The sequence below is a fragment of the Trichoplusia ni genome, chromosome 21, assembly GCF_003590095.1.
Source record: "Trichoplusia ni isolate ovarian cell line Hi5 chromosome 21, tn1, whole genome shotgun sequence".
Taxonomy (NCBI): Eukaryota; Metazoa; Arthropoda; class Insecta; order Lepidoptera; family Noctuidae; genus Trichoplusia; species Trichoplusia ni.
The window spans coordinates 5,337,322-5,364,320 of record NC_039498.1 but is presented as its reverse complement, the minus strand read 5'-3'; the positions used below and the strand labels follow the sequence as shown (position 1 = coordinate 5,364,320).

The 26,999-nt window shown below is 36.1% G+C and overlaps 3 protein-coding genes across 3 annotated transcripts; 1 reads left to right on the top strand and 2 right to left on the bottom strand.

Annotated features, from left to right (window-relative positions):
- The first annotated feature begins 314 nt into the window (after nucleotides 1–314).
- LOC113504123 (carnosine N-methyltransferase) lies at nucleotides 315–12,939 on the top strand. Its single transcript, XM_026886260.1, has 8 exons — nucleotides 315–576; nucleotides 5,259–5,553; nucleotides 5,965–6,086; nucleotides 6,573–6,723; nucleotides 7,764–7,916; nucleotides 8,820–8,971; nucleotides 9,546–9,627; nucleotides 9,951–12,939. The coding sequence occupies exons 1-8, from the start codon at nucleotides 488–490 to the stop codon at nucleotides 10,056–10,058; spliced, it is 1,152 nt and encodes a 383-aa protein (XP_026742061.1). The 5' UTR covers nucleotides 315–487; the 3' UTR covers nucleotides 10,059–12,939.
- Nucleotides 12,940–15,894: 2,955 nt separating this feature from the next.
- On the bottom strand, nucleotides 15,895–18,637 carry LOC113504227 (protein KTI12 homolog). The gene is made up of 4 exons (XM_026886403.1): nucleotides 18,289–18,637; nucleotides 17,572–17,794; nucleotides 16,858–16,996; nucleotides 15,895–16,182 (listed from the first exon to the last, which is right to left on the bottom strand). The coding sequence occupies exons 1-4, from the start codon at nucleotides 18,554–18,556 to the stop codon at nucleotides 15,895–15,897; spliced, it is 918 nt and encodes a 305-aa protein (XP_026742204.1). The 5' UTR covers nucleotides 18,557–18,637.
- Nucleotides 18,638–20,916: 2,279 nt separating this feature from the next.
- LOC113504260 (serine proteinase stubble) lies at nucleotides 20,917–26,467 on the bottom strand. Its single transcript, XM_026886476.1, has 8 exons — nucleotides 26,034–26,467; nucleotides 25,230–25,422; nucleotides 24,587–24,704; nucleotides 23,743–23,872; nucleotides 22,972–23,092; nucleotides 22,345–22,592; nucleotides 21,714–21,821; nucleotides 20,917–21,225 (listed from the first exon to the last, which is right to left on the bottom strand). Exons 1-8 carry the CDS (start codon nucleotides 26,230–26,232, stop codon nucleotides 21,047–21,049), a joined length of 1,296 nt encoding a protein of 431 aa, XP_026742277.1. The 5' UTR covers nucleotides 26,233–26,467; the 3' UTR covers nucleotides 20,917–21,046.
- Between the last annotated feature and the right edge of the window lie 532 nt (nucleotides 26,468–26,999).

Sequence of the window (26,999 nt, the reverse complement as noted above, 5' to 3'; positions counted from 1 at the left end):
GCAGTTTTTGTATTTCAAACATGCTCATAACTATATAATCAGTCACAAAATAACGTACTTAATCAAAGTTTTTATTCAACAACTATAAACACAAACAAATTAATGTTGTTCTGAGAAAGAAGACAGAAGTATCCTTAGAAAATTATTCCATTGGTTGGATATTTAATTTAGAATTACCTCTTTAAGTATAAACATATAATATGATAAGGTGGATTTAATAATTATACTAAATTAATCAACCAAGAGCATTTTGCTTCATGCCTCAGCATGTTCCTTTGTACACTTCACTAGCGATTGTTTGTCCTGTGATTTGAATGATTGTGTCACTTCACTAACAGCTGTCCAGCTTCCGTCATTTGATAGGCTTGGTCGCTGTTGTATTTTATTTAAAAAATACACGATATCTATAGAAAACAAACTATTTTGTGCTTCCATTTTATATAATATAGTTCTGTAAGACTTTTAGTGTGCAACATAGAGAGTAAAAATGTCTTCTACATCGGCAGCTGAGGAAATTGACGAAGCGAAAGAGCGAGAACACTTTCGCGCCGTTGTCACCGCTTTCAAATATTATAAGTAAGTTAATATTATAAGTAAGTAATTATTCAATTTATTCGATTACAATACGCCTTCCTATCCCTTGATATACGAATATGGTGCATCTATTTATAGAATGACGTACGAAATAAAGTTTTAGTTCTGGTTAGCAACAAAGTTCTTTGTTTGAACTGTTCGGGCGATCTAATTAACCTATTTAGATAGAAAACGAAACTTCTTTGTTTATGTCCTCCTAGAGATAGTTTAGTCCTTATGGTTAGAGGACATAAGGGCGGGAATTTTCAATTTTCGAATGTATTAATTGCGTATGTTTTTGTGTATCGGGAAAGTACAATAATAATTTATTATTATTTATTATGTATATGTGATTCTGTTACTACCATTTGTGTGTTATTGTTTACTGAATACGTTAATGGAATATAGAATTAGATGCACAGTCTAAAGACACCTGTGTAAACAAATTATTTATTCCAATCTATACTCTATTTGGCTAGGCAGTAACTTAGGGTAAATGTTAGAGCCTTTTAGTGTTTTTTTGTTAAAAACTTGATTAAAACGAAAAGTAAAACAGGTCACAAAGGTTTTCTTTCTCAATATGTATAATATATGCAACAAATTTACAGCAAGATTGTTTACTCCTAGTTAAGTACTTAAACCAACAAAGTTTGCTTCCTTTTGTAAGTCCATTGTAACAGATTTCAAAATTTTAGTATTTATTTGTTGTTTCGCCATGTAGGTGTTAATATTCACACTATTATGATTATTATTTTTGTTTGTATACAAATTTAACAGTCAGCTACAGTTGCATCTGTATAAAAAAATGGTTGCTTATATTATATTTTGGACTTGCTTGTAATGAAGGTTGTTGAGGAGAGATGAGCCAAACGTTGAGTATATGTTATAGATTGATTTTATTTTTATTTTTCATACCTAGTAATGTTTAGTTAAATAAGTCAAAACTCTTATAGCAACAGAGGCTTATTTTATTTTACTATGATAAAAGTGAAAACCAATAAAGAAATATTGACCTTAGAAAGAAAGCATTTATTCAAATTAAGTTTCTATGTTGCACTTTTTGGCAATTGTCAAAATACAATTAACATTTTCTATATTTATTCAATCTTTACATTGTAAGTTCTCTCAATAAATAAATATAGCTAATAATAATATCGTGTAAACAGTAAAATATAATATGTATTCAAATCTTAAGTTTTAAGAGAATCATACCATACTTATCACTCTTATATTAAAGAGCTTAATATTTATGATAAACACTCATACTACGTGTTTGATACTTATTCATACTTAAACTGCTGTTCCCATTTTGATAAATAACAAACTGGATTAACACATAGGCCGCTATGGTCTGTAATTAAAACTGCAGGGCACACCTAGTCCTATCTAAATAAAAATAAAACCTTTGCCATTCATAACTTTATTTTTTTTATTCTGCTTTCACTGTTCTTTCTCAATGGTCTTGGATTAAGGAATAACCCAACATTTATCAGATACTGTACAAATCTGATAAGTCATAATTAAGACCATGAGGAACAGGTAGTTATAAAAACTTATTGACCTACCTTCTAGATAAATTTTGTTACATGTAATCATGATATGCAACTTTTTGTAGAGACATAAAATTGAAATGAGTACATAAGTATAGCCTTTGTTGCTGAGGGATGATTGATAAGTAAACAAAACCTAATACAAAAAAAATATTCTCCAATTTTTGAGCAGTCTTTTAAAAATAAAATATTTTTTTAAGAATAAATTCTGGTCCATTGCGAGTAGGAGTCGCGACACTGAGGGTTCCGTGCAAAAAGAAAACAAAATGGGCACACATCAAATTGACGATTGTAGCACCTGTTGCTAACGTCGACATCAATTTTCATAAATTTTTGTTATAACTGTAATACATCCTGTGAAATTTCAACTTACTAAATATAACGGTTCATGAGATACAGTCTACTGACAGACTGATCGACGGACATATTGGCAGCCTAGCCTTATTAATTCATCACTATTATTCACCCTTTGGATACAGAATCCCAACTAGCTTTTGCCTTCAGATCACTTGATTTGACTTGATAATCCTCCACACTACTATCAGTCTAGCTATTTAAGCGTTAAGAGATGACAAACATACACACACCCACAAACTTTCGCCTTTATTAACATTAGTCGCAAGTAAAAGCTATTTGGTCGAAATTATCTACGATGCTATTCTATACCTATAGTTGTACACTTTATATTGGTTTAAGTATTATTACTCACTTTTACCACATGACGTATAGTATCAGGCGATGTCGCGTCATAAGCCAGTATAGAGGTGTGTGTAGTCTATAGTAGGGATGACGACAATTGTATTTTTTAGTTTTCGTCTTTTAATTTAGTGCATAATACTGGACACGTATTTCTTTGGACACGTATGCATAAATTGATCGAATGGCATTTGTACGTGACGTAACAATTGTGTATAAATTTTACTATATTATTACGTCACAAGCCCTCCCTAAACTTTAAAGCAAACTGCTTTAAAGTCCAGGAGATCTTTCTCAATCAAATCTTTGTCAATTTTCGTTGTTCAGAAAAATAAAAAAATCGATTGGCTGAAATTCATGGATCACCAATTCACCACGCAAAACTCCCATTGCACGTATTTCATACCACCCTCCACAAATGCTTGTTCCGAGCTTGGGTCTTGTGCATGCGACTTGAATGTTTGTGAATCTCCGCGACACAGGGATTAAATATCTTAGATCTAGCGAAAAAAAATATCATCCTTTTTAATTAAGTGGTATAATATGGATCTTAATCATAGCAAAGGCATCTAATTATCATTCATAAAATGTTCGCCTAGTAGTTTATTAATATTAAAAACAATGATAGCAATCTGATGTTAGAGGACTACTTTGAATATTAAGTAAGGAATTATTGTAGTATTTTTATATTAGAATGTCTGGAACACAGTGATCATTCTTCGTTTCTTTTATGTCTATTCCAGTAACTTTTTTCCATATCCCTACTAATTACTCATGGTCAATTAAATATCTACCCTATAACCTGAATATAAGATCTCATCGTATGTACTATTTTTAACACAGCCATGATTCAATTATTTAATACAATGACATTACTGAATCATAGTTTCCAAGAGCGGTTACACGTGTATCTACAATAGTAGCTGTTAAGGTTCGTTTAGACGATGCGAGTGATATGTGCGAGTTGCAATACATTGCCGCGTAGATTTGATGGGTAAAGAAATAAAAATAAAAAACGATAAAATGCTACTCGAACTCGTGCGACTGAGGATTGCATATTAAAACACTAAAGATATACAAATCGATTGGGTGAAAAATCTATTTGTGAGTACCCCACCCTAAAATTTATTTGTCAATCCACTCACAAATTTGAGAGTGTAATAACTGTATTGCCTAACCTCTATCGTTATTTCTAGTATTTGTTGTTATAGAGGCAACAGAAATACATCATCTGTGAAAAATTCAATTGTTTAACTTGAGGTGCAACCTGGTTTCCGATGCAAACAATTGAAAGAGGTGCAAACAGCGTAGTCTCAGTAATAGGGTTTTGTTTTAACCCTTTGGGTACACAGCTATAAAAAATATTACATATCAAAGAAATCATTACTCTTACTACTTACACAACCTTCCCACAAATTCACCAGTCACCGGATCAAATTGTTTTTTCTAGCCTATTTGTTCAGAATCATCAAAGTCGCAAGTTTGACAAACATATACGGCTTTATTCACAGAAAAGCATCCTGGTATACAAAATGATGTATCATCGCCGGCGATGTATCGCAACTTGCATCGTCTAAACGCACCTTTAATGCATTATTGACATGCTCGTCATTATTTACGTGGGTGTTAGAGTTTATTTTTGCTTGGCAAGTGTAATTGCAACTTGCTTGTATGAGTAATCAATGTTTAAGATCTCTTAAAACAATGTATTGTTTTATAAACGATAAATGAGTAGTGGAAACACACCCCTTTTTCCGCATGGCAAATTATCTAATAACTCCGCCCACTTTGTGTTGAGCGGAAGGGAGTGCCAGATTTACCGACACGCCTTCTACTTTTTCTTTTGCCCTTTGCCCATATGAATAAAGACACCCCTACTCAGCAACAAGCATTCGCAGACCAATCCCACGACACGTCACGCTATTGGGTGACAAGTCTTGGGTGGTTTCGCTTATAAGACACAATTATGGACTATATCAGGCTCAGCAAAATAGGCCAGTAGAAGATAGGAAGATCTAGCTTACTTCTACTGTACAACGCGGACTACCTGCACAAATGCTGCTCCTTCAGAATTCAGTCCATCCAGAGATTGTCCGCAAGAGATTGCTTTTAGCGATAAGACCGCCGATTGCTGCACTATATATCTATTTATTCTTTTCCAATCCTGTATTTCTGTGGTGTGCAGTAAAGAATATTCCTCAATCTGTCCCTTATTAAATGATGTAACGGTTTACTGGAGCGTATTTATCGGGGTAGCCCGACTAGTTTCGGACCCAATCGGAGTCCTTAATCATGAGCAGACGTGGCGGGGTCTCGAGCAGAACTGGTTGGGTCCGGTGTATCGTCGGGCTACCCTGATAAATACGCATGAAAAACTGTAACATCGTTTAATAATGATTCATTCTCACGATAGTTACTATCAATCTGCCCCTTTTCCAGGCTATGCAGTTTAGACAGGATACACAAATCAGAGAAAATAATCTCGATACTACCACAAACACACCAGCGTCGACTTGAAAAATACAAGACGTACCTCGCGAAGTTCAAGAAGTGTCTCGATGTGAACAATAGTGTGGTACACCTGATTATAAAGGATGTGGAGACCATGTTTGAGAATGTCGATCATTCGGTGCCAGACAATGGAACGAACGGCACGGAGAGTTTTGGATGTAATTACAATAATTGTGAGATAGCATCGCAGAAGCAGCATAAGATGCAGCATGATGTTGAGAAGGTATGTTTTCGTGCTTTTTTTTATTAGGCGTTACTGTCCCACTGCAGGGCAGAGGTTTCCCTTAAGTTTTTCCACTCAGCCCGCTCTACTGCTTTTTTAATCCATTCTTTTTGGTATGTACCCAGTTCATTGTCTCATCTCATTGGGGGCGGTCCTCGTACGTAGGTTATGTAAATAAGAGGGAAAAACAATCTTTACTATTTGGTCAAGTTATACGATTAACAGGTTTTTGTTCCCCTAAATCTTAAGTTACCTGAGACGTCGTTTGTCAGCTAGTGTATAAATGTCCTTTTTTTTTTCTTATCCATAATCATTATTCAACGATACGAAACTCTTTTTACACGTATCCCTTATTTCCATAACGTCTAGACTACTATAACGTTATGTTTATGTCATAATAATATCTTGCAGGTGCAATCGGTGTTAAAGAACATAGTTCGCGACTGGAGTGCGATGGGCGCAGCTGAAAGGCAACAATGCTACAAGCCTATACTGGATGAAATGGAAGAGCGGTTCCCGTTAGACGAATATACGTGAGTTTTGATCGAGTTTGTATTACTTTATCTCTAAGGAATTTATTAATCATGTCGCGGATGGTTTTACAAATATTAGATTTAAAAGATCTAAATCATCGCGTTTTTCAATGTCACTTTTATCAAATTTTGTCTATTTTTGAAGCTACCCTGATAATTTCAGCCTGTTAGCTTATAGGGAAGTGCCTCAAAATTGAGTTGCAAAATCCAACCGAAACGATAAACAAGAAAGTGGATTTATAAGAACGTGGTAACCAAGATGTCTAGACTCAGAACAAGACGATCATACTAATATTTGTCCACTACGTGAGAATTTCATTATTAAATTATGCAACGGTTTACTCACGCGTCTTTATCGGGAGTGCGCGACTAGTTACGGACCCAACCGGAGTCCTCCGACGCGGCGAGGTCGTTCGACTCGCGACCCCATGTTGCATCATTTGACAACAAAACAGCGTTGTTAAAGTGGTATGTTTCGACTTGTAGCGACAGGTCGCTGGTCCGCGTGCTGGTCCCGGGCGCGGGGCTAGGCCGCCTGGCCTGGGAGGTGGCGGCGCGTGGCTACAGCTGCCAGGGGAACGAGTTCTCGCTCTTCATGCTGTTCGCCAGCAACTTCATACTCAACCGGTGCACTGAGGTAATGCCAAGCCACAATGTACAGATCTTAAGGTAGTTTGGAGTTTTTTTATGAGCTTCTTGGGTAGAGTTTTAAGTCCGGGGTAGATAGGGGTAAATTCTTAGAAAAAGCTCCAGAGCTGAGAGTCTTAAGTTCTATCTTGCAAGGGGAAACTTGCAATCGCTGCAAGTTTCCCCTGTGATAGAGATTTCGTTTTAGGGAAGGATGAATAATAAATTCCAACTATTCTATTAGGGTGGAGAAGCTAGGAAAGTCTCCTAGGATTTTTTTTTGTACAGTTAGTCCAGGGTCTTGAGTTTTCTTACATATGTTATTTTCTTCCATATATTAAAAGAAGCGTCTGTCGTCCGGGAGCAAGATGGGTCGACGACATTATAAAGGTCTCGGGTCGAGTCTGGATGAGGCTAACACAGGACCGTAGAAATTGGCACGAAAAAGGGGAGGCCTATGCCCAGCAGTGGGAGGATAAAGGCTGTGGATGATGATGATGATTAAAAAAAAGATCGATCCTTTTAAATATTGTGGGAAGTGAAAGATTTTACTGTTGCTACCACTCTGTGTCTGTCTTGTAGTTTAACGTATATAATGGATACATATTGTTCAATTTGTCCCGCAAACATATTGGCCAAATTACAATAAATGAAAGTTACGCGTGACGTCACGATTGCGTATAAATTTTATAATACCGTTAGGTCACAAGCCCCTTCTCCTAAACTTTAAGGCAGTTTATCTTTGTCAATTTAAATTTTTCAGAAAGGGCTAAATACGTGTCGAATACTTTTCTATTATCTAACTGAGAGATTAGTTACATTTTTCTTTTTATACCAAGTATTTTATCGCTATTGTATTTACATAATATTCTCTTTTAATTTTTCTCTTTCTTTGTTGTATCTGCCTTGTGGTTTGGTTTGTGCGATTTCAATTAAGATTATATTGTATGATTGATGAATTTATCTGCCTTAGATATGTTTAAAAAACAAAACGAACGAAAAATTCAAAAGTTGTAGGAAGTCAAAGTTTGAATCCTGCCATTGTTCCAGATAAACAAGTACACCGTCCACCCGTGGGTGCACCAGTACGTGAACAACATCACGTGCGAGCACCAGCTGGTGTCGGCCGCCTTCCCCGACGTCAGCCCCTCGGGGAACAGGCCCAACCATAACTTCTCCATGACGGCGGGGGACTTTCTAAAGGCGAGTTATATGATCATCATCCTAGCCTTTTCCCAACTATACCACTATGACTAGTGATGTTCAAATCTGGTATAAACTATAAACGTGCTATAGACTATTGAATGTATTTTTCATCATCTATGACAGATGTAATAAGCTCTTGAATAAAAACAAATGTAGATATTTGACTTGGACAGGTGCTTGCTGGAACCCAATTACAGAGATGTTTTGACTCATTCTTGGATTTACTATGTTGGAGTCGGCTTCCAGTCTCTTCTATCTGAATGAAGATAGGTACCAGTGTTTTATAACGAGCGACTGTCAATCTGACCTCCTCAATCCAGTTATCTGGACAACATGATTAAATATACAGTAATATGTGTATAAATATGTAGGTTAAATACTTGATAATATCTGGTAATTGAGTGTCAAAATTTTAAGTGAATAAGCAGAGTCCATAATAATATTATTATATTAGAAATTAAATAAAAGTAGTTATTAGACCCAATATTCAATACGTTTATTGCATTCCACAATGTAAACTTAGGTGGTGGGTACATAAGGATATACATTCGTTTTGGAACATTGTGGGCCATTAATTCACCCATCCTATGTAGTTTCTATTATCAAGGTTACGCTGTTCGTCCGTCTGTCACCAGGCTGTATCTAACGTGCCGCTATAGCTGGATACTTATTTCACAGATTGCGTACTTCTGCGGCCGCTATAACAAAAAAGAAACGATTTTAAGCAACGTTTGGCACAATCAAAAATTTGATAGAAAACCTATTCAAATCCCCCATTTATACAGAATTCTTATCCACAATTTCATCTCCTATTTAAACACTTTCATTAAATTACCTTTACTTACACTCCAGGTATATACCAGGTTTTATTAAATACCACTGTTATTTCTAATATCCCAGGTATATACTGAACCAGATGAATGGTCGTGCGTGGCGACATGTTTCTTCATCGACTGCGCGCCCAACGTCATCGAGTTCATAGAGAGGATATACAGCATCCTGCAGCCTGGTGGCTACTGGATCAATCTGGGGCCTTTGTTATATCACTATAGGTAAGACATATTAAGTATTTTATGTGGAAAGTGCTGGGAATAGGGTGATATTTGCAGTTAAGCTGAATTATGATATGAAAAAAGTCTTGGTCTGTGATACGCGGTAGGTTTCTTGGTAAAGCTGCTGTTGTGTATAGTTAAGAGTCGCAGGTTCGAATCCTGTCTCAGGTGTTTATTTATTCATTTGAATGAAATTTCTGCCGCGATATATTTACGAATATTTTCTGTGTTTACAAATATTCGTTAACGCTCAAAAATAATGTGGCTTTTCGGAGGTGGGCTTCTCCCCGTCTCGGAGGTGGGCGCTAACAGTTGCGACACAGTTTTTTAATAACTAATGCGGCTGTTAACGCATAATTAATGTTATTCACTACTTTTTGTTCCAATAAATGATTTTGATTTTTTTTTTAATGAAAGAACAACAAAATTTTCAATTTAAAAAGAAATTAAGGACACGTGTTTTTATTGGTAAATTGATTTCCAAATCGTTACCGTAGATCTTGAAATTAACCCACGATGTCACAAATTTGAACTTTTCCTGTTCAGTTATTTCAATCATGTATTTTGTTTGTAGTGACATGCCGACGGAGAACAGTATAGAGCCACCTTATGACATACTTCTGGAGATTATCAGAGATATTGGATTCGATATATTGGTAAGTGACTTAAATGTATTAAATAATAGCTGTTGCCCGCGGGTCCGCCCGCTATAACTCGAAAATGATTCTAAGGAAAAATAAAATCGGGATAAAATGTGTTAATCCTGGTTATAAACTATCTGTGTACCAAGTTTTGTCTAAATCCGTTCAGTGGTTTTGCGTGACAAACTTCCGCCTTTATATTTGTAAGACTAGCAGAACTTACATTGCCGGATTACAGCAACTTTTGTACTAGAAAAACATCAGAATATTATTTTATGTAATACCTATTATAACAGTATTCTAACAAATAAATAAGTATTATATTTCTCCATTTACAGAAAGAGCAAACCGGTGTCAAAACGAAATACGCACAAAACCCTCACTCCATGATGCAACACGAGTACGACTCTGTTTTCTTCGTGTGCTCGAAGCCTTATAGTATGTAGCTAACGTATTTATTATACACATATACAGACAAACAGACGAACAGACAACTTAACGTTTCTCTGAATGGCTGATACAATGTAAGAATAATGAGAAACAGTCGGTGCTAGACATTAAAAAATATTTAAAAACCGCATGGCACAGGAACGTGACGCCAAGTCCTTACGGACTTTCGTTGCATTGTCGCCCAGTTACCTTCTTGTCGTGCCTAAAGAAGTTTTACTTCAATAAAAACCTTTCTTTTTCGTATGGTTCATGTATACTCTGTTAAGAGTTTAAACCGCCCGTAGGCCTCTGACGTGACGCGTGAAAATGTGTTTGTGCGGGGATTCGTACCTAAGGACTTAGGTTTGGCAGTCTAACAGTCATGCCACTAGGTTATGACTAACCTTGATCAAAGAATTGTAATTGGTTTTCAGTATTTTCATGAAATCAGTCCAATTAATGTTTGTTAAGGATATTGGATCAGCCTTTCAGAAAACATTATTTCCATAAAGTTGGTCAACTGTCATACAACTGTGGTGCAACTGTTTCAGTTATAAATGAGAGATTTATAGAACACATAGATATATTTACAAATATTTAGATGTAACTAATTATAAAGCTACGTAATAAATGTATTGAGTACAGTATCTATAAGGAATATTAAATATTTATTCGGCAACTATGGCGCCACTGTGGCGCAACTATCGTGTTGCTATTAAAGCTATGGGAAAAAGTTTTAACACGTAAATAATAATTTATTATTATTATAATGCTGATGGAAGCAGCCATGTTGTTACTTTGCAAAAATTGTTTTGCCCAACGGTGGGCTATCAAATTTACAGAACGTATGGTCCTATTAATTAATAAAACTTGACACAGAAAAATTACTAAATCTAAACATAATTAAAACTAATTTAGTATTTTAACTACAAAACATAATTAGAAAACGCTAGAAAAATAATAATTAGTATTTGAAAACAAATATACGGAAGAACTTAAATAAATAGGTATAAAACAAGATAAACAACTTTTGCTCCGCTATACGCAATAAATCGCCTTAAAATATGCAACGAAGAGAAATAAATATTTTTGTATTGATATCAAATATGCTTAAATAATTAAACCGACGGTAAAGAAAATTACCCCTCCCCCCCACAAAAATGAATAACTCGATGTTTATGAAACATATCTAAGAAAACTCGCATATAATTCACCTTTAATACAAAACAAAATAAATTGATTACGCTCAATCCGTTCGGGAGCTATGATGCCACAGACAGACAGACAGACACGGCAAACTTTATAACACTCAGTTTTTGCGTCGGGGGTTAAAAACTATTTAGATACGTAAATAATAATGTAATGTTTTAAACATTTATTTTGAACAAAAGACATATTTTTTCTTAGTCATAATTTTTGAGTGAATATGTCACGTAAATTACTAAACAGATTTCGATAAAAATTGTTGTGTTGTAGTTGTCTTTAGTTCTAATTATAAACAGTTAGTTTTTCACATATACTTAGCATACGAATTCATAAGCAATACAATATACAAACTGGTCAAATTAAAGAAAAAGCCTTAAAATTTAAAATAAGGAATTCTTTTTACACGTATTATAAATTTACAAATTATTGAACAAATTTTCAAAATATAGTATTACATAATGTTTAAAAACAAGTGCTTTACAAAATGGCATTATCCATGCAGATCTCGTTTTGCACGGACTGCTTGAGACACTTTTGATTTTAATCTGAACTAGCTTTTACCCGCGGGCCCGCCTGCTATAAATCTAAAATGATCCCACGGGACATAAAATCGGGATAAATACTATCCTATGTGTTGAAAGTTTAATTTTTTAGGTCTAACCTCGCGTTTTTAGCGGACGCAATTGAATTTTTCTAATGTGTAGGGGGGTCGAATTTCATGTATAAAGTTCTACGACAAGAAGTTGCAGAACCAAAGATTTAGAGAATTTAATTTATAACAAAATTTGGCCAATTTTTTTTTTAATCAGATAAACAGTTTAAGAGGTATATCGCAGAAACCATTTTAATTGGCACTATTGTGAAGATGGCGGCCGTGGGACAGGGTGGCAACCCCACAAAACCTATACGTCTGAAAAATTCATGTTCTGTCTAAACCCGTTCAAACTTTGTTGCGTGAAAGAGGAGCAAACATCCATACATATAAACTATTGCGTTTTTAATATTAGTAGGATATATAATATTATTATTATTACATTATGCGGCGGTATTATTATGCTAAAAACAAGCAGTCCGTGTTAACCTAAGAAATTAAGGCCAGTAATTATTATAGCTCTCAGATTTAAAATGGGCATGTTATTGTTAATTGTTACTATAATGCAGTTTGCCATGTTATAAAAAAAATGTGAGTCGTATTCATAATTATTTATTTAATAACGGTTTCCCACGCTTATATACCGCGTCAGCTCGTGATTAATGATTCCGGTTGTGTCCGAAACTAGTCGGACAATCCCGATAACGTTTGATTAAATCGTTTATCAAAAAAATAGTTATTCATGTTCCCGTTAACGTTCTGTTATAATTATACGCAGTTAGTCTGATCGCAGGCTTTAACTGCTTCATCGGACTTTAACTAAGGTTTTAACCATAAGACGCTTTACTGTATTATAAACTTATGTTAAACTCGTTAGTAATATGTTAAACTCAATGATCTTCATTTTATATTTTACATTATATTAGAACCTAACCGTGCTATCATCTCTTAAACTACGTGTACGAAAGGGATGTTGCTCTACGCTGTGTATTACGTTGTCTTGCTTTCACACCTGCAGTTGACCGTGACACAAGTATTAAATTGCTTTGTGAGAGGAAAAAATCTAAAAATCCACGTTTCAAAATGTCACTTCATTCAAATTTTATCAAAACCGGTCCAGTCGTTTTTATAGTTGTAAATTGCGTTGTCTTAGGGTTTGCAGCTACCCTGAAAATTTCAGCCGGCTAGCTTATAGGGAAGTGCCTCAAAATTGAGTTGCAAAAATCCAACCGGAACGACAAATAAACAAGAAAGTGAGTGTACAAAAACGTGGAAAAAAAGGCTTTCGAAACAGAGTGATTTTCATATATTTGAATTAATTTCTGCGTTAAAGCTTGCAAAACTGTTAGATACTTGAATCTGTGGTCGTGTGTAAGCGGGACGCAAATACATGTATTGTAGTGCGTTGTCTCATTACCACAACTGCAAATCTTGAACTCTTGTTGCAAGTCTTGAACAATGGTTTTTGTTTATGCAAAGTATATTATCGGTATTATTATTAAATTTTAAAGGTGTTATCAGACTTGTTAAAAATCGCGACGAGTTGTTATACGAAAAAATTGGTTGTACAAATTCCTGACCGACACCTCGTAGGCCTTAATTTTGCCCACTGCTGGGATTATCACAAATAGTTTGTTAACAGTATTAAACGTACTGATTTGAATTAGTTATTGGTTGCATGTTAAATTTAATTGAAAATATTTTAACATTGTTCCAGTTTTTTCTCTTTTTCTTTGTTATTACAAAATATATTGGACGAAAAGAGAAAAATAATATAAAAACAGGCATAGATATACTAAAGGGGTATTGCACTAAATTGAATCACACTCCCTGAACCCTTAACTAGACATTGGTATCAAACCGGGTGTTAAGGTACATTACAAATATACCCTTGTCCAGTTGCTACAGGGCATAATAGTATTGTACCCTGTCCTAACTGGATAAGGTGTAACAACGCAGTTGTGTATTAAAAGATCACACATTAAGGGTGTCGAACAATTACAGTGTAAAACCCCGTTAGCCTTGCCTCAAATATGGCGAAGCACCAGTGGATGTATATAAGACGCTCGAAAACATTCCTTTAAAGAATTGTTAAGCATTTTAAAGGAAGATATTTTGCCACTTTTTTATGAAAACTTGGTCTAAGACTAATCTAACAATACTTAAGATATGATATGAGATATGATTAATAAATAATATTACCTACATACCCACCTATGTAATGTACGCGAGACAAACATAACATATGCAATGCAAGATTGCAGTCGGATAAAACCCACGTTGTTAGCCACCTCTTGTCAGACAAATTTGCAAAATGGTCAAATTCTAGAGTTTTTATACAATTATGTACTTTATTTTTACACTTTTAAAGTTTGTTTTTCGAGTGTCAATAAAATATATAGCACTATACTTCGCTATATTTGGGTTTACGAAATATTCGTGATATTTTATTATTGTATTAAAATAGTAGAACAATTTGACATTATAAATAGTGCCTTTTAGCTTCTAGAATAGAATAATTCTAGTATTAAATAGAAGCTACCATAATGTTTTAGATATGTTGCCTTACTTTAAAATAAGATATTACATCAGTAAAGTATTTTTATAAGAAAAGAAAATGTATTTAAATAGTTATGTATACAATTTAGCTGTTATTGTGCTCTATATCACATTAATGTTGACAATTTGTTCCTAAATTATCTTAAATCCATGTAGCTCTTTGTACATGAGATCAAAGTCTCTGATACCATCGGACAATAAAACGGAGTTAATAGAGGTATTTTCGGGGTCAACAGTCATTAAGATTGGATGCTTAAGAAGACAAAATATAAAGATTATGTGAAAATTCTCAAGCTGTTCATAAAATAATTGTGTTTAAGCATTTTAATAGAAATAAAAGCATGCGAGCCCCTAAAAAACACCTATTTTCTATTCATCCTTTGAAACTCTACGTAGGGCTACAATGGTGACATAATTAATGTCAACATTGTAGCAACACGCTGTATACGCAGAGGGTATCAGATACTTGCGATCTGTACGAAATGCCTTATGCCTGATTGCCTACTGTAAAGCAATATTTACTATAATATTTAGTAAGGTTTTATAAATGCAAATAGACTTTGTTAAGGACTACTCACATTTATTTAACTCTTTTAAGATGATAACGATTTTGTATGGACTTAGGCTGAATAAATGTGTCTAGGCCTTAATTTATAGGGTCTTTAACACTAGAACACATTTGTCTAGCAACTTTCAGTTGTATTACCTCTTGTATGGCGAAGCTTCAGCCTAAAGCTTGCTATACACGGTGCGATAATTATATTCCTGTTCTTAAACATCGCCTGAATAAAAGTTAATTTTAACCAAAGAAATATGTAACATCACTTTAAATGAACAAAAGATTTTGTTCAAATTGTTCTATTGTTTAAATATAACGTAAAAATGTTGTTATTGGTTAAGCGAAGAGATTATAACAATGATTTATTGGTTATATTTGTCTTTTATTTTTTTACTACCTTTTTTAATATTTGAGAGACAGGAAAGTTGTTTCTGGCGTCAAAGATGTCGTAAAAGCACTCTCCTTTAGCTGTATTCAAGAACATGTCAGCGAAAAGTGTTCCTTGTAATTTGTGTAAGGCTAACACATGTTGAGGTCAAACTATGAGAAGGCGAACCAGCAAACCGGGATAGGCTAAGTTGATTAACACCATAATTTTATCACTTTCCATATAACCATCATTGGCCTAGCCTTTTGCCAACTATGTTAGGGTCGGCTACCAGTCCAACCGGTTTCAGCTAAGTACCAGTGTTTTATCACTTTCCATTTAACAATCATACAAAAATAAAATGACTGCACGGATAGCCGAGTGGTTCAGGTCACCACGCCAAACCCAATGCGCGAAGTGTCGCGGGTTCGATCCCCGCGAAGGACAAGCATTTGTGTGATCCACGACTGCTTGTTCTGAGTCTGGGTGTCTTTGTGCATGTGATTTATATGTTTGTAAAACCCCCGCGACACAAGGACTTAAAGCGGGAGTCGTTTAAAGAAACAACATCTAATCCGTTAAAGTTTTATTCAAATACTGTATATAAAACCTCCCTATTTTATTAGAGTCGGCATTTGAGTGATTCATCTTAGCATATGTTAAGAATTGTCTCCGTAACTTCAACAGCCTCTGAGGGTTTACAAACTGTGTGTATCCAGCCTCTAGAATGCATCCAGGGTAATCTGGAAACTTGACTTCACCGTCCATGTTCATTTTTTTGGCTTCTAATATGTGTTTAGATATCGACTGTGTGACTTGGTCGAGCTCGTACATGAAGTTCGTTGATGTCAGTGGTGCCTGGAATGGAAAGATTTTTGAATAAATAAATGCGGACTTCACATACATTGTTCTGAACATAAAGTAAGTTAAAGCTCTTGTGTTATGGAGTTCAGATACAACGAAGGTACGACAAACGCCCAGACCCGAGACAATGTAGAAATGTGAATTTTTACATTGACTCGACCGGGATCGAACCCGGGACCTCAGAGCTAGCGACACCTTGAAACCGGTGCGTACGCAACTCGACCACTGAGGTCGTGAAACGACGAATAAATGAAGATAGATCTCGATGGCGTACAATTAGGGAGGCCTATGTCCAGTGGACGAATATGGGCTGATGAAGGCGAGATGAAAGAGGTATTTGACTAAAAAAATGAAAGTAGTTTGTCAGACTGGTTGCCCAAAAATATTGAATTCGTATTTTTCATTTTATCGTATTCAAAAGTTAGGAAGATTAAAAGCACTTAAGATGATGAATGGTAGTTGGGGCTAGTTACATCACTTGCTAGTAAAAAGCGTACTGGTAAGTGACGTCACACGACATTTTGATTTCAATGTATCCCTTCATTTTTTGTTTACGAGAGTAAAAATACCTCTGATTTTTTTGCCCTTAGAGATAAAAACCAAAAGAGGAAAGATTTTTATGGCTAGCTTTTGGTCAGAATGCAATATAATAAAATCATAGGTACATACATTTTGTGTACTCATATTAGGCGGCGGTGGTTTCTTTTCAAATAGAACTTTATACACATCTTCTAGGTTGAGCTGGTCTGTTGGCTGTACAGTAAAGAGGGGGCTGTCCCATCTGTTGTTGGAGTTTGGCTCTTCAAACCTGAAATATTTATAAATGTTATAAATAGCAAGAACAAGTTAATTGACTTGATGCAGGAACTTTGGTAGGAGTAATAAATTATGCATAATCATCATGAAGTTTTTTTAAACATATATCATTTCATTGACAATAAGCAATTACTCTTTTTAAAAAAAAGTTAAGACAATGATTCAAGTAACATGAACAAAGACACCCCGAGTCAGGACAATCATTCATGGATCCATTAAACGCTGTGCAGATTTTCTTAAAAGATTTGTTTTTTTAATAAATCTACAATGAATGCTACTCACCTATTATTTATACTAGACATATTGAGTTGGACATAAAATTTAATTAATATAATTTATCTATAATATGTATGTATTTAGAAATATATAAGTATGTTTATCAGTTGTCTAGTACTCATAATACAAGCTTTGCTTAGTTTGAGACTAGACGGCGTTGTGTGAAAGTTGTGAAATATTTTTATGATATAAAAGCTAGCCATTTCTATATTTTCATAAAAAGACAAACAAAAAGTAATGTTTACCATGCAACAATTTAATTTCAGATGAAAATATTGATTGTATAAATACCTTAATCTTGTCAATGCATTAAACACTTCCTCTGTATAAGGAATACTGTTCACATTCTCAATATTGCCTTCTGACGGACTGTTATTAATTCCGTCTGTATTAAACTCATTCCTTTGTCTTTTTAAATTGTCCTCCCAAGCATCATCATGACTTCTGATTGTGTAAACTGTGCATTGTGTTGATTTTGATGCTTTTGATGCACAATATAGTTCATAGCGATATCCTAGAAATGAAATTTTAAAATTAATAATAATTTTATCATAGAGGTATATATTTTTCAAAATGCACTGTGGACTATCCACACAAATGTAGATACTTCTTTATGAAGCTATTCAAAGCTTGCCTGTAAATGATGACTCTTAGCGATAAGACTACCCATAGAGTCACCATTTAACTATTTTGTTGAATCCTGTAACTGGGTGGTGTGCAATAAAGAATATTCTATTCTATACCAGAAGAAGTCGGTGGGTCGTCATGGGGGCGGAGTATTAGTAGGGTGCCTACTGTGCCTAGTCTTTAATCTTAGAAAATAATAGAATATTTATTTTCCTATGAAAGATATGTGTGTACATACCGATCATAGTAAAGGATATGTGGGTCAGATTTAACTTTACGATGATTACCTATTCATCTAAAAAAAAAACGTAAAAAAAAATAAAGGTCCTATAATGATCTCAGCAGCTGTCATTGTTAGGTTAGAATAGAAACGATTCATACCTTTAATATAGTTGCTGCCGTCTAGTATCACAACATTATCCTTGCCAATAAACTTTAAAACCTCTGATTTAAGATATCCCCGTATCCTTTTCTCCTTCTGTGAGTCTAAATATGTGGTGTTTTTCTCATAACCTAACTTTACTATAGCTTCGTCTTCAGACACAATTTCTACGTTCTTATTGTGATTATTCACAAAGTATTCTTTTAGCTCATTTGCTCTTGTGGTTTTCCCACTTACTGGTGTGCCACATATTATAATTAAAGGCATTCTTTAAGGATTTTCTCCAAAAGTGTTTTCAAATAACTTGATATGTCAATGTCAACACTGTTTGTGACGTATTAATTCATTCAATGAGCGTTTAGTTTAACTGTAATATTATAAAATTAACTAAATTATTTGTTTAATATTTTACAGAATTCTAAAAGACAAAACTTTTTTCGGACACGATCTATTTTTGAATTAAAACTTTTTTAGGCGCATGAGGTTAAAATTTATTTTATACAGATGTAACGTCATCAATCACGCCGGTGTGCAACGGAAAGAGAGAGAGAGCGATCGAGACCGATTAAGAGAGAGTAAGACAAGGTGTACGAGCAAGTGAGAAAGATTGAACGAGAGAGAGAATACGGGATACTGAGAAATAATACACGCCATATTGGTTGTGTATTCGTTTACTATTTATTTATATTTTAATGACAATTAAATTCCTAACCTATCTTCCTTTTTACCTTCCTCTTAGTCTCGGAAATCGAAAGTTTTCGATTTGTATAAATATAAACAAGATTTATAAATTAGTTCGCCAAAGAAGTTTTAATTCTGAAATGTGTACCTTGTACGCATGCTTTTTTTTTTCGATTTTACCGTAGCATTTTACTACGCCTTTAGGACAATAGCATTAGCTATGACTTTTATTCGGAGATTTTTGGGTTCAAGCACCTATGAATTTAACCTGCCTTCTCAAGTAACTTTTACAATACTTAAGTACTTGTTGGTCAATGAAAATAATGATTAATAAATAAAATAAACGTTTTAGATTATTTATATTTTATGGCAAATGCAGGCCGTAACCACAGCCAAGGTAATTATCCAAATGACATAACATAATAATATATAGCTGACGCCTATAAAGCCATTCTTATTATTCAAGAAAACGCTGAAATGTATGGAGATGGCTAGTCACGAGACTTATCGAAAATAATTTTATTTTAAAATTGAATACTAATGTTAAAAACTGTAGATATGTCCCTTGGCTACGAGACAAGTGCTACTCGTTAAATCTAGTTTCCAATCTCCCCCCAACAGATGGCGCTGTTAATCATACTCTGAATCGCGCTATGGTTGTGTTACACAGACTTGCCTTCAGCGCGTAAGATCATAATAATATGAAAATTACAACTAACCGAACATTTTTTGTAAAAATCTCGTTTTCGAGATTTTGAGAAACCATAAAACTTTGTGTCTATGAACTGTTATAATATTGGGTACTTAGTATGTATCTCCTTTGAGCTTAAAAATAAGACTAACAACAGTATGGATGGTCTTGTTTACTTCGAAAGTATAATTTTAGCAGTTTTCGAAGCTTGAGGTGACTATCTTCTACTAATGCTTCAGCAGTCGCGTAGCTAGGATCACCGTCGCCCGGGGCGGGATTCACACCTTGGCACCCAAAGTAAGCATCTAAAAAAGAAGCTCGTTCAATTTGTCACTTTGTTTTGTTTCGTTCACGCGCGGAACATCGAAATTTTACATGATAATTTGCCGCCTTTTCTCAATTTTGCCGTCCTCCTGATACTGGCGCCCGGAGCGAACCGCCCCTCCCCCCCCCTACGTCTTACTTTGAAGATGGTGGTCAACAGTCCCCCTGAAACTGTCAGAATTTTAGTTTTCTTTGTAGTTGTTTTTATAGAAAGTGGTCGAGAGGAGTACTATCTAAGGTAAAATAAAATAAAGAATAATTTTCACAATTTATTTTTCAAACGATTGCACGTAACATTAATAAATAAATAAATTAAGTACAAGGGAGATCAAATCAATAGATTAAAATTCAATTTATATGAATGCAAGGGAATGGCAAGTCTGGTACTCACAGCGTGTAGGAAAGATTACATAAGCTTCATATTTCAATAGCTTCTCTAACTAAGAATAAATAATACTTAAATTAAAAATGTACAAACAACATTTACAATATTTATAATAAATAATCTAGAATTACTAGAGAAAAAAGGGGAATATTTTGTAAAGCGTCACTTCATTTGTTTCATTATAATTGTTGAGACAAAATGCAATTACGAAAATGTGAGATAAAAAAATATATTTAATTGCATTTAAAATTTGTACAATAATATCCATCAGTTGTTTATGTTTCATCGACTTAATGAATGCGACTCATGTTTTGTACTTTTTCTCACTCACAGTCAAACTCTTACACCATTAAGGCAATATCATGTGGAGAATCCAGGATCCGCTTGGTTCAATAGAACGGAAACGACTAAAGATTCTTGACCACAGCATCTTTAGAAATATCAAAGCCATGGCTAAGACAAGAATCGATGTCCCTTTGTTCTTCGAGCACCGTATCCTCAAGTGTCGCTTTCTCCGATGTTGCACGTTGTAATCAAATCCAAAGTGGAACGCAAACTGGTCACCACTACCCAAACCACTCGTTTATCCGTCTCTCAGTTCATTATATCTTCCTCTTCCACAGTTTTGGGCCAATACCTCTCTATAACACCACTTGGTAAGTTCATAATCTTCCTTTTAAAAGTCAATATAGTTCATTTGCTCCGACACAACTCCTTTTATCCAAGTGCTGGTGACCTTCACGTTGTGGTAGATGCCGGGCTGGTGGTCCACTCCGCAGCCGAAGCCAGCTGATGTGATTCCCACGAGGTAGTACCGGCCATTGTCCAATACGATTAGGGGTCCACCGGAGTCACCTGGAAAGGAGAGAGAATTTTAGTACACTCTAAGTTCTCTCTTCTGTGATAAACTCTTAATATTATTCTTAAAGTTTATAATCAGGTAAGCGTCAACTTTTACTGAAATAGATCTGTCCTTTTTTGTATACAAAAAGTATGCAGCCATTTTTTATTTATTTTTTTAATTTTCATGGATTAATTATTAAATGATGTAACGGTTTCGGACCCAACCAGAGTCCTTAATCATGAGCAGACAGCTGCGGTTGGGTCCGAAACTAGTCGGGCAATCCCGATAAATACGCGTGAGCAAACCATTGCATCATTTAATAATAAATGATTTTCACGATAGTTACTATCAAAATATCTGTCGTGGATGTTAAAGGCCTATAATTGATCGATGCATAAGTTCATTTTTTTGAAGTGAAACTTCATTATCGGATTTGTTTCCTGCCAGTTGGGGTTAAGTTTGTGTAACTGGAACGGCACGGTAATGAATAGATAGGTACCTAGGCAAGCGTCTTGGTGTCCATCCGAGTGTCCCGCGCAGATCATCTCCGAGTGAATCTCCACAGAGATCTGCTTGCTGCGGTGCCAGTTGATGCACTGTTCTGTGCCTGGGGAAGAAAGAAATTAAGTACATAAGAAAAAAATGCTTAGACTGTATTGGGAGCATGGAGCTACTGATTATTAAACATGATTTTTTTAATTTCCGAAAATGCTTGATCTGTACGGAACAGGAGAAAGCTATAAAAGTTTAATGAACATGACCAAAGTTCCACAAATATAGATTAGATTAGAATATTCTTTATTGTACACCATGGAATTACAGCAGTGATTCTTAATACATACAATGTTAGGGTTATATAGTATCTGTTTTACATGGAGCGACTGCCTATCTGACTTCTACAACTCAGTTACCTACCTGGGCAACATGATAACCCTTGGTTAGACTAGTTGTCAGTCTTTCAAGCTTCTGACTACCTGTAACGACTTTCAGATATGTATGAATAACAGCCGGCACCCACAATTTAATGTGCCTTTCGAAACACGGAGGAACGTGATATTATAGATAACCGATGATCGATATTCTTATGCAGTTGTAGCTTAGCCTCGAGCTCCTACGATCACAATACTTACTAAGTATAGGCACCGTGGCTGATCGCAGTAGATTAGTCCCAGTATGTCCAGTACTAGCATCTGTCTTTCCCCAGCCCGCTATCACACCGTTCCTTCCTCGCAGCTCCATGTCTCTATCCGGCAGACAGATCGGCAGGATGTGGCTAGTGTAGGTGACCGGGCGGGACAGCTTCAGCAGCGCGATGTCGTAGCGATCCGGTTGTGTCATGCGGAATTGGAATAGTGGATGCAGGATTTTTTGGATGACCCTGTGGAAAAGTTTGTAAAAAGTTCTGATCATCTATTCATATTTCAAAAGAGGACTGAGTGTTTAAGACTTTCGAATTGATTTTTTGGTTTATTAGTAGAACATAAAAAAAAAAAACAGTCAGCGGTGAACGTTGAGTTGCTCTGTTTGATCGTCCTAGGTTCGAAATAACCCGTGAAATCCAGAATTAATGCGGGAGTCTTCTTATAAAGTAATAAAATAAAAACACTGTTCATTTCAGTTCACAACTCCTTTGAACTCTTAACTCTTAGCTATTCATGAAGTATTATAGTAGTAAGGTGGCCACCCCACCTGGCTACTTTTGAATAAAAGATTGTGAGACAAAGACCCTAATAGTGAGTTGCAAGTGATGGGCTGACCCTCGCTTCCTGGCGGAGGGCGCGCCGGCGCTGGTGTCGAGCGCGCCGAGCCACACGGCGATGTCGCGAGCGCGCGCGCGCGACACGCAGTGCGCCGCCGTGCCCACGAACTGCCGGGACACTGCAAAGGGGACACGACTTCAGTACACAGATAGATATACAACCAAGAAGGTAATAAACCATCAGATAGTTATAGCTGGAAAGTCATTCTTGCAAGCAAGAGTAGAATATGATAGTATATTTTTCCGGTTATCTGGAAGAATATTGCTGCAAAAAATGTTACATAAAATAAGGTCCATAAAGTTCCGTTGATTACGTTACTACAACGAAAATAGATAATTAAAATAATGTTAATCTCATTTATGATTAATGATAATTAGTGGAACCGTTGATTGACATTTGTGAGGAAACGATGTAAGTATTTGTTTTGAAAATACAGGATTTTTCATTATGTTCTCATGAATTAGTCAGTAGCGACTGATTGTGTTGTAATGCTGATCCTTTCCCCAAGATTATTCATATCTTGGCAACGCCATCTCTTATCAACCCTTGCTATATCTTCCTGGGCTGGACCTCGAGATTTCGAGAAATCATATTTTTGGATGGACCGATGACCCCAAAACACTCGCTTGGACTGGATGCGGGAGACGTAGGATCGGGTGTTGTATCGCTATTCAGGGAAGGTTTATGCCCAGCAGTGGATCTTGTTAGACTGAATTGATTTATTAAAGACATATTTATATTTCCCTGTAATGAAAGTTAAATAGTTACCCAATACTCCTCCACATTGGAACTCCGATATCCGGACGTGGGCCTGCCAGGGGAACTCCGCGAACTTGGCCTCGCGCCCGCCGATGATGCGCTTCTGAATCATCTTGGATGAGGACAGCCCGCAGTCTACCTGGAATAGATCATTAAACTTGTATTAATAACTAGGGGTATATAACTATTGTGGGTAGAAGATATAAGTTATGATTTATACCTGCCCTGTTTATTATCACATCATATATATCACATCTTCGCTCCTATTAGTCAAAGCGTGATGGTTTATAGTCTAAAGCCTTCCTCGATGAATGGTCTATTCAACACAAAAATATTTTTTCAATTTGGACCAGTATTTCCTGAGTTTAGCGCGTTCAAGCAGACAAACAAACAAACTATTCAGCTTTATATATTAGTATAGATGATAAAATTGTATATGGTATGTCATAGTCTAATTGGTATGATCTCGAACATAAGTGAAATTTCTCCAAGCTACCGCCAAAAAATATCCCAAATGTATTGAAGTGAATGAATGCCATTCTGTTACTTCTGAAGTATGTAGACATAGTAAAATTACCCTTTATTCCGTCTCGCTTGCACAGTAACAAGTGTAGGTTGTAGTAACACTTTTAAAGTCGCTAGCATCCATAGAAAACGCTAAATGTTTAAAAATGACAATCAGACAATTTGTTTCGTGTCACGTAACTTAAATCTGTCATAGATATTATCTGTCATTCGAGCATTCACTATCAACCATGACAGTTGGCCCTATATTACTTGGCTAGTGCGGCTGTCCTTCTTAAGCATCCAACAATTAAAGGCGAGGATATTCTCATCATGAAAACCAGTTTACCTGTGACATATCATCATCAGCTCTTCTCCGGAAGACGTTGGCGGGCACCACGCTGCGCTGTGGGACTTGGCGCAGCTTCGGTGGCACCACGTTGTACTTCCAATCTGATGATGGTATGCTGAGGATCAGAAATACGAAGGTTAAATTTGGTAATAGACATTATCTTGTAAGTTTAATACTGAATTTTAAAGTAAAATGTAGATTCAGAGTTCAAACTTATCGGAAAAAAGGCTGGTCGATCAAAAATAACCTATTATAGAAGATTATGATGATGATAATATAGTATTGTGATGACTGTGACGTAAATAATTACAAAAATATCCGTCATGTCTCTTTAACACTACCAAGACTTTTTGCTTGATATAATACGGTACCGAAAGTCCTAGGAGACCCCAAACCTAAGAGAGGGGGCCAGCAATGGGATCCTACTAATATTATACATGTGAATGTAAGTTGTTACGTTTTCACGCGAAATTTACTTAACCGATAATCATGGAACTTGGCACACATTTTCTTGGAGGGATAAGAAGTAACATAGTCTGTTTTAATCAACCAAAAAAAAACCGGATTATGCTTTACAGCGGGCGGAGCCGCGTGCTGGCGCTAGTATCATATGTTTGTACACGACTAAAACTTTCTCCACCTGTTATCCAGCACATCATTCCCTCGTTCAGCGAAGACACAGCAGGAGAACAGCCAGGATCCCCCACAGCCTCTGACGCGGGAGCCGCCGCGTAACCAGCAGGTCAGAGACAGCGTGCAGGGACGCACCTCCGAGCCGAGCGAGCACGTCGACGGGTAGCCCAGGAAGGTGGCTAGCATGCGGCTGGTGAGGGCTGGAAGACGATAGGTAGACTTTAATAGACATTGTATAAAATGAAATAAAAAAACCATGCCGTTATGTAATCTGAACTAAAAGGAAGAAAATCATTTTTGAAATAATTCAAATTGTGATTAAAAGAATGTTTTAATTAAAAAAAAACGTGGAATGCCTGATTATAACACTCTATTGATAGAGTTATAGTGGAGCATTTGGGCACTGATGCTAAGTGGGACATGGAAGAAATATTTTCAGAAAGCACCCCACGCCTTTTTTAGCGTACCATAAAGATTTATCGCGCGACTTTTTGGTCAAGTGATGTGGAAGACAAAAGGGATGGTAAAGACAAAGTATTAGTTCTTCAGATGTACAAAAAAGGAAACAAATATTGGTCAAAAGCGAACTGCACTCCGAACACTGAGGTTTTTGCACAGATAGGCTATAGAAATGTTTTAAAAAAAATTAGTTAACTCTCCTTAAAAGTTGCTTGCAAGAGTTCCTACCACTATATCGTAAGAATTACTAGATGAATATGTCAAAACTACTATTAAAAATAATTAAAGACTATCCATTACAAAAGACTATCCATTATCCATCACAAATATCCAACACAAAAGAAATACCTACATTCAGCACCAACCCTCCCCGTGACGTTCAACACGAGCAACGTGACAACGACGTGGGGGAGCGTGACGGGCCCTCGGCGTGACAGCGGCGGTCTGCCCCGGTGCTGGCATGGCGCGCGCTTCACCGCTGACATGGTGTGAAGTGGGACATAGTGTGTCTGGGGCTGCGCGCTGTGGTGACCTGGGTAGCAATAGGGCATTGTAAGGTCCCCTCTACATTATTATATAGTTACCGGCGCGGATCTTGAGCGCTCGGCAGAAAAGTGGGGAACGCTTTGAGCATCGTAAAATAAAACGCCAATCAATTGTGCGTACTCGTCGTCTTGTAGTGCATGCAACTGCAGCAAAGAACGAATTTCAACCAATAACGAGTGACGGCTATGACGCGATACGCTGCGGGCTGCATGCACTGCATTTAGCCCGCTCCACGCCTCACTTCATACCGCAAAAAGGACACAAAAAAATCACTTCTGCGCAGGTGAAGGTCAGCGCTCAAGATCCGTACCGGTAACTGTACTAATCTTTGTCATCTTAGACACTTTATACGCCACTTCATCTACACTAATATTATAAAGAGGAAAGATTTGTATGTATGTTTGTAATGAATAAACTCAAAAACTAATGGACCGATTTCGAAAATCTTTCATAATTAGAATGCTTAATTACCCTAAAAAAAATAGGCAATTATAACAAAAATAGGTATCCTATCTTCCTATCTATAAGTCTAAAAAACTAATCCGATTTTAAGTTCCTTTCTTATATCTTCTAGCCACGCGGACGGAGTCGCGGACAAAAGCTAGTAACATAAAGACGTCTTCACAACCAGAAGCTAATTAAGGCAGCCACAGTAAAGACAAAGTCTGTTATAATTAGTGCTAGTGAAAGTCCAGCACGCATCGTTTGTCTTCCGTGCTATGACCTCGCGACGCTTGTTTATCCGTCTTTAAGTCATTATCCAGTTTCTAAT

Bases quoted from the DNA above. Each gene is read 5' to 3' on its own strand.
- LOC113504227 (XM_026886403.1), bottom strand. From the start codon at position 18,556: ATGCCTTTAATTATAATATGTGGCACACCAGTAAGTGGGAAAACCACA. The intron at 17,795-18,288 runs GTATGAATCGTT...TTTCATTTCTAG, and splicing joins CGGCAGCAACTATATTAAAG to GATATCGCTATGAACTATAT. The intron at 16,997-17,571 runs GTATTTATACAA...TAAATATTTCAG, and splicing joins AATGCATTGACAAGATTAAG to GTTTGAAGAGCCAAACTCCA.
- LOC113504260 (XM_026886476.1), bottom strand. From the start codon at position 26,232: ATGCCCTATTGCTACCCAGGTCACCACAGCGCGCAGCCCCAGACACAC. The intron at 24,705-25,229 runs GTGGAGAAAGTT...TCTGATCCTCAG, and splicing joins AATGATGTGCTGGATAACAG to CATACCATCATCAGATTGGA. The intron at 22,593-22,971 runs GTCAGCCCATCA...ACTTTTCCACAG, and splicing joins CCCTCCGCCAGGAAGCGAGG to GGTCATCCAAAAAATCCTGC.
- LOC113504123 (XM_026886260.1), top strand. From the start codon at position 488: ATGTCTTCTACATCGGCAGCTGAGGAAATTGACGAAGCGAAAGAGCGA. The intron at 6,087-6,572 runs GTGAGTTTTGAT...TTCGACTTGTAG, and splicing joins TTCCCGTTAGACGAATATAC to CGACAGGTCGCTGGTCCGCG. The intron at 6,724-7,763 runs GTAATGCCAAGC...CCATTGTTCCAG, and splicing joins TACTCAACCGGTGCACTGAG to ATAAACAAGTACACCGTCCA.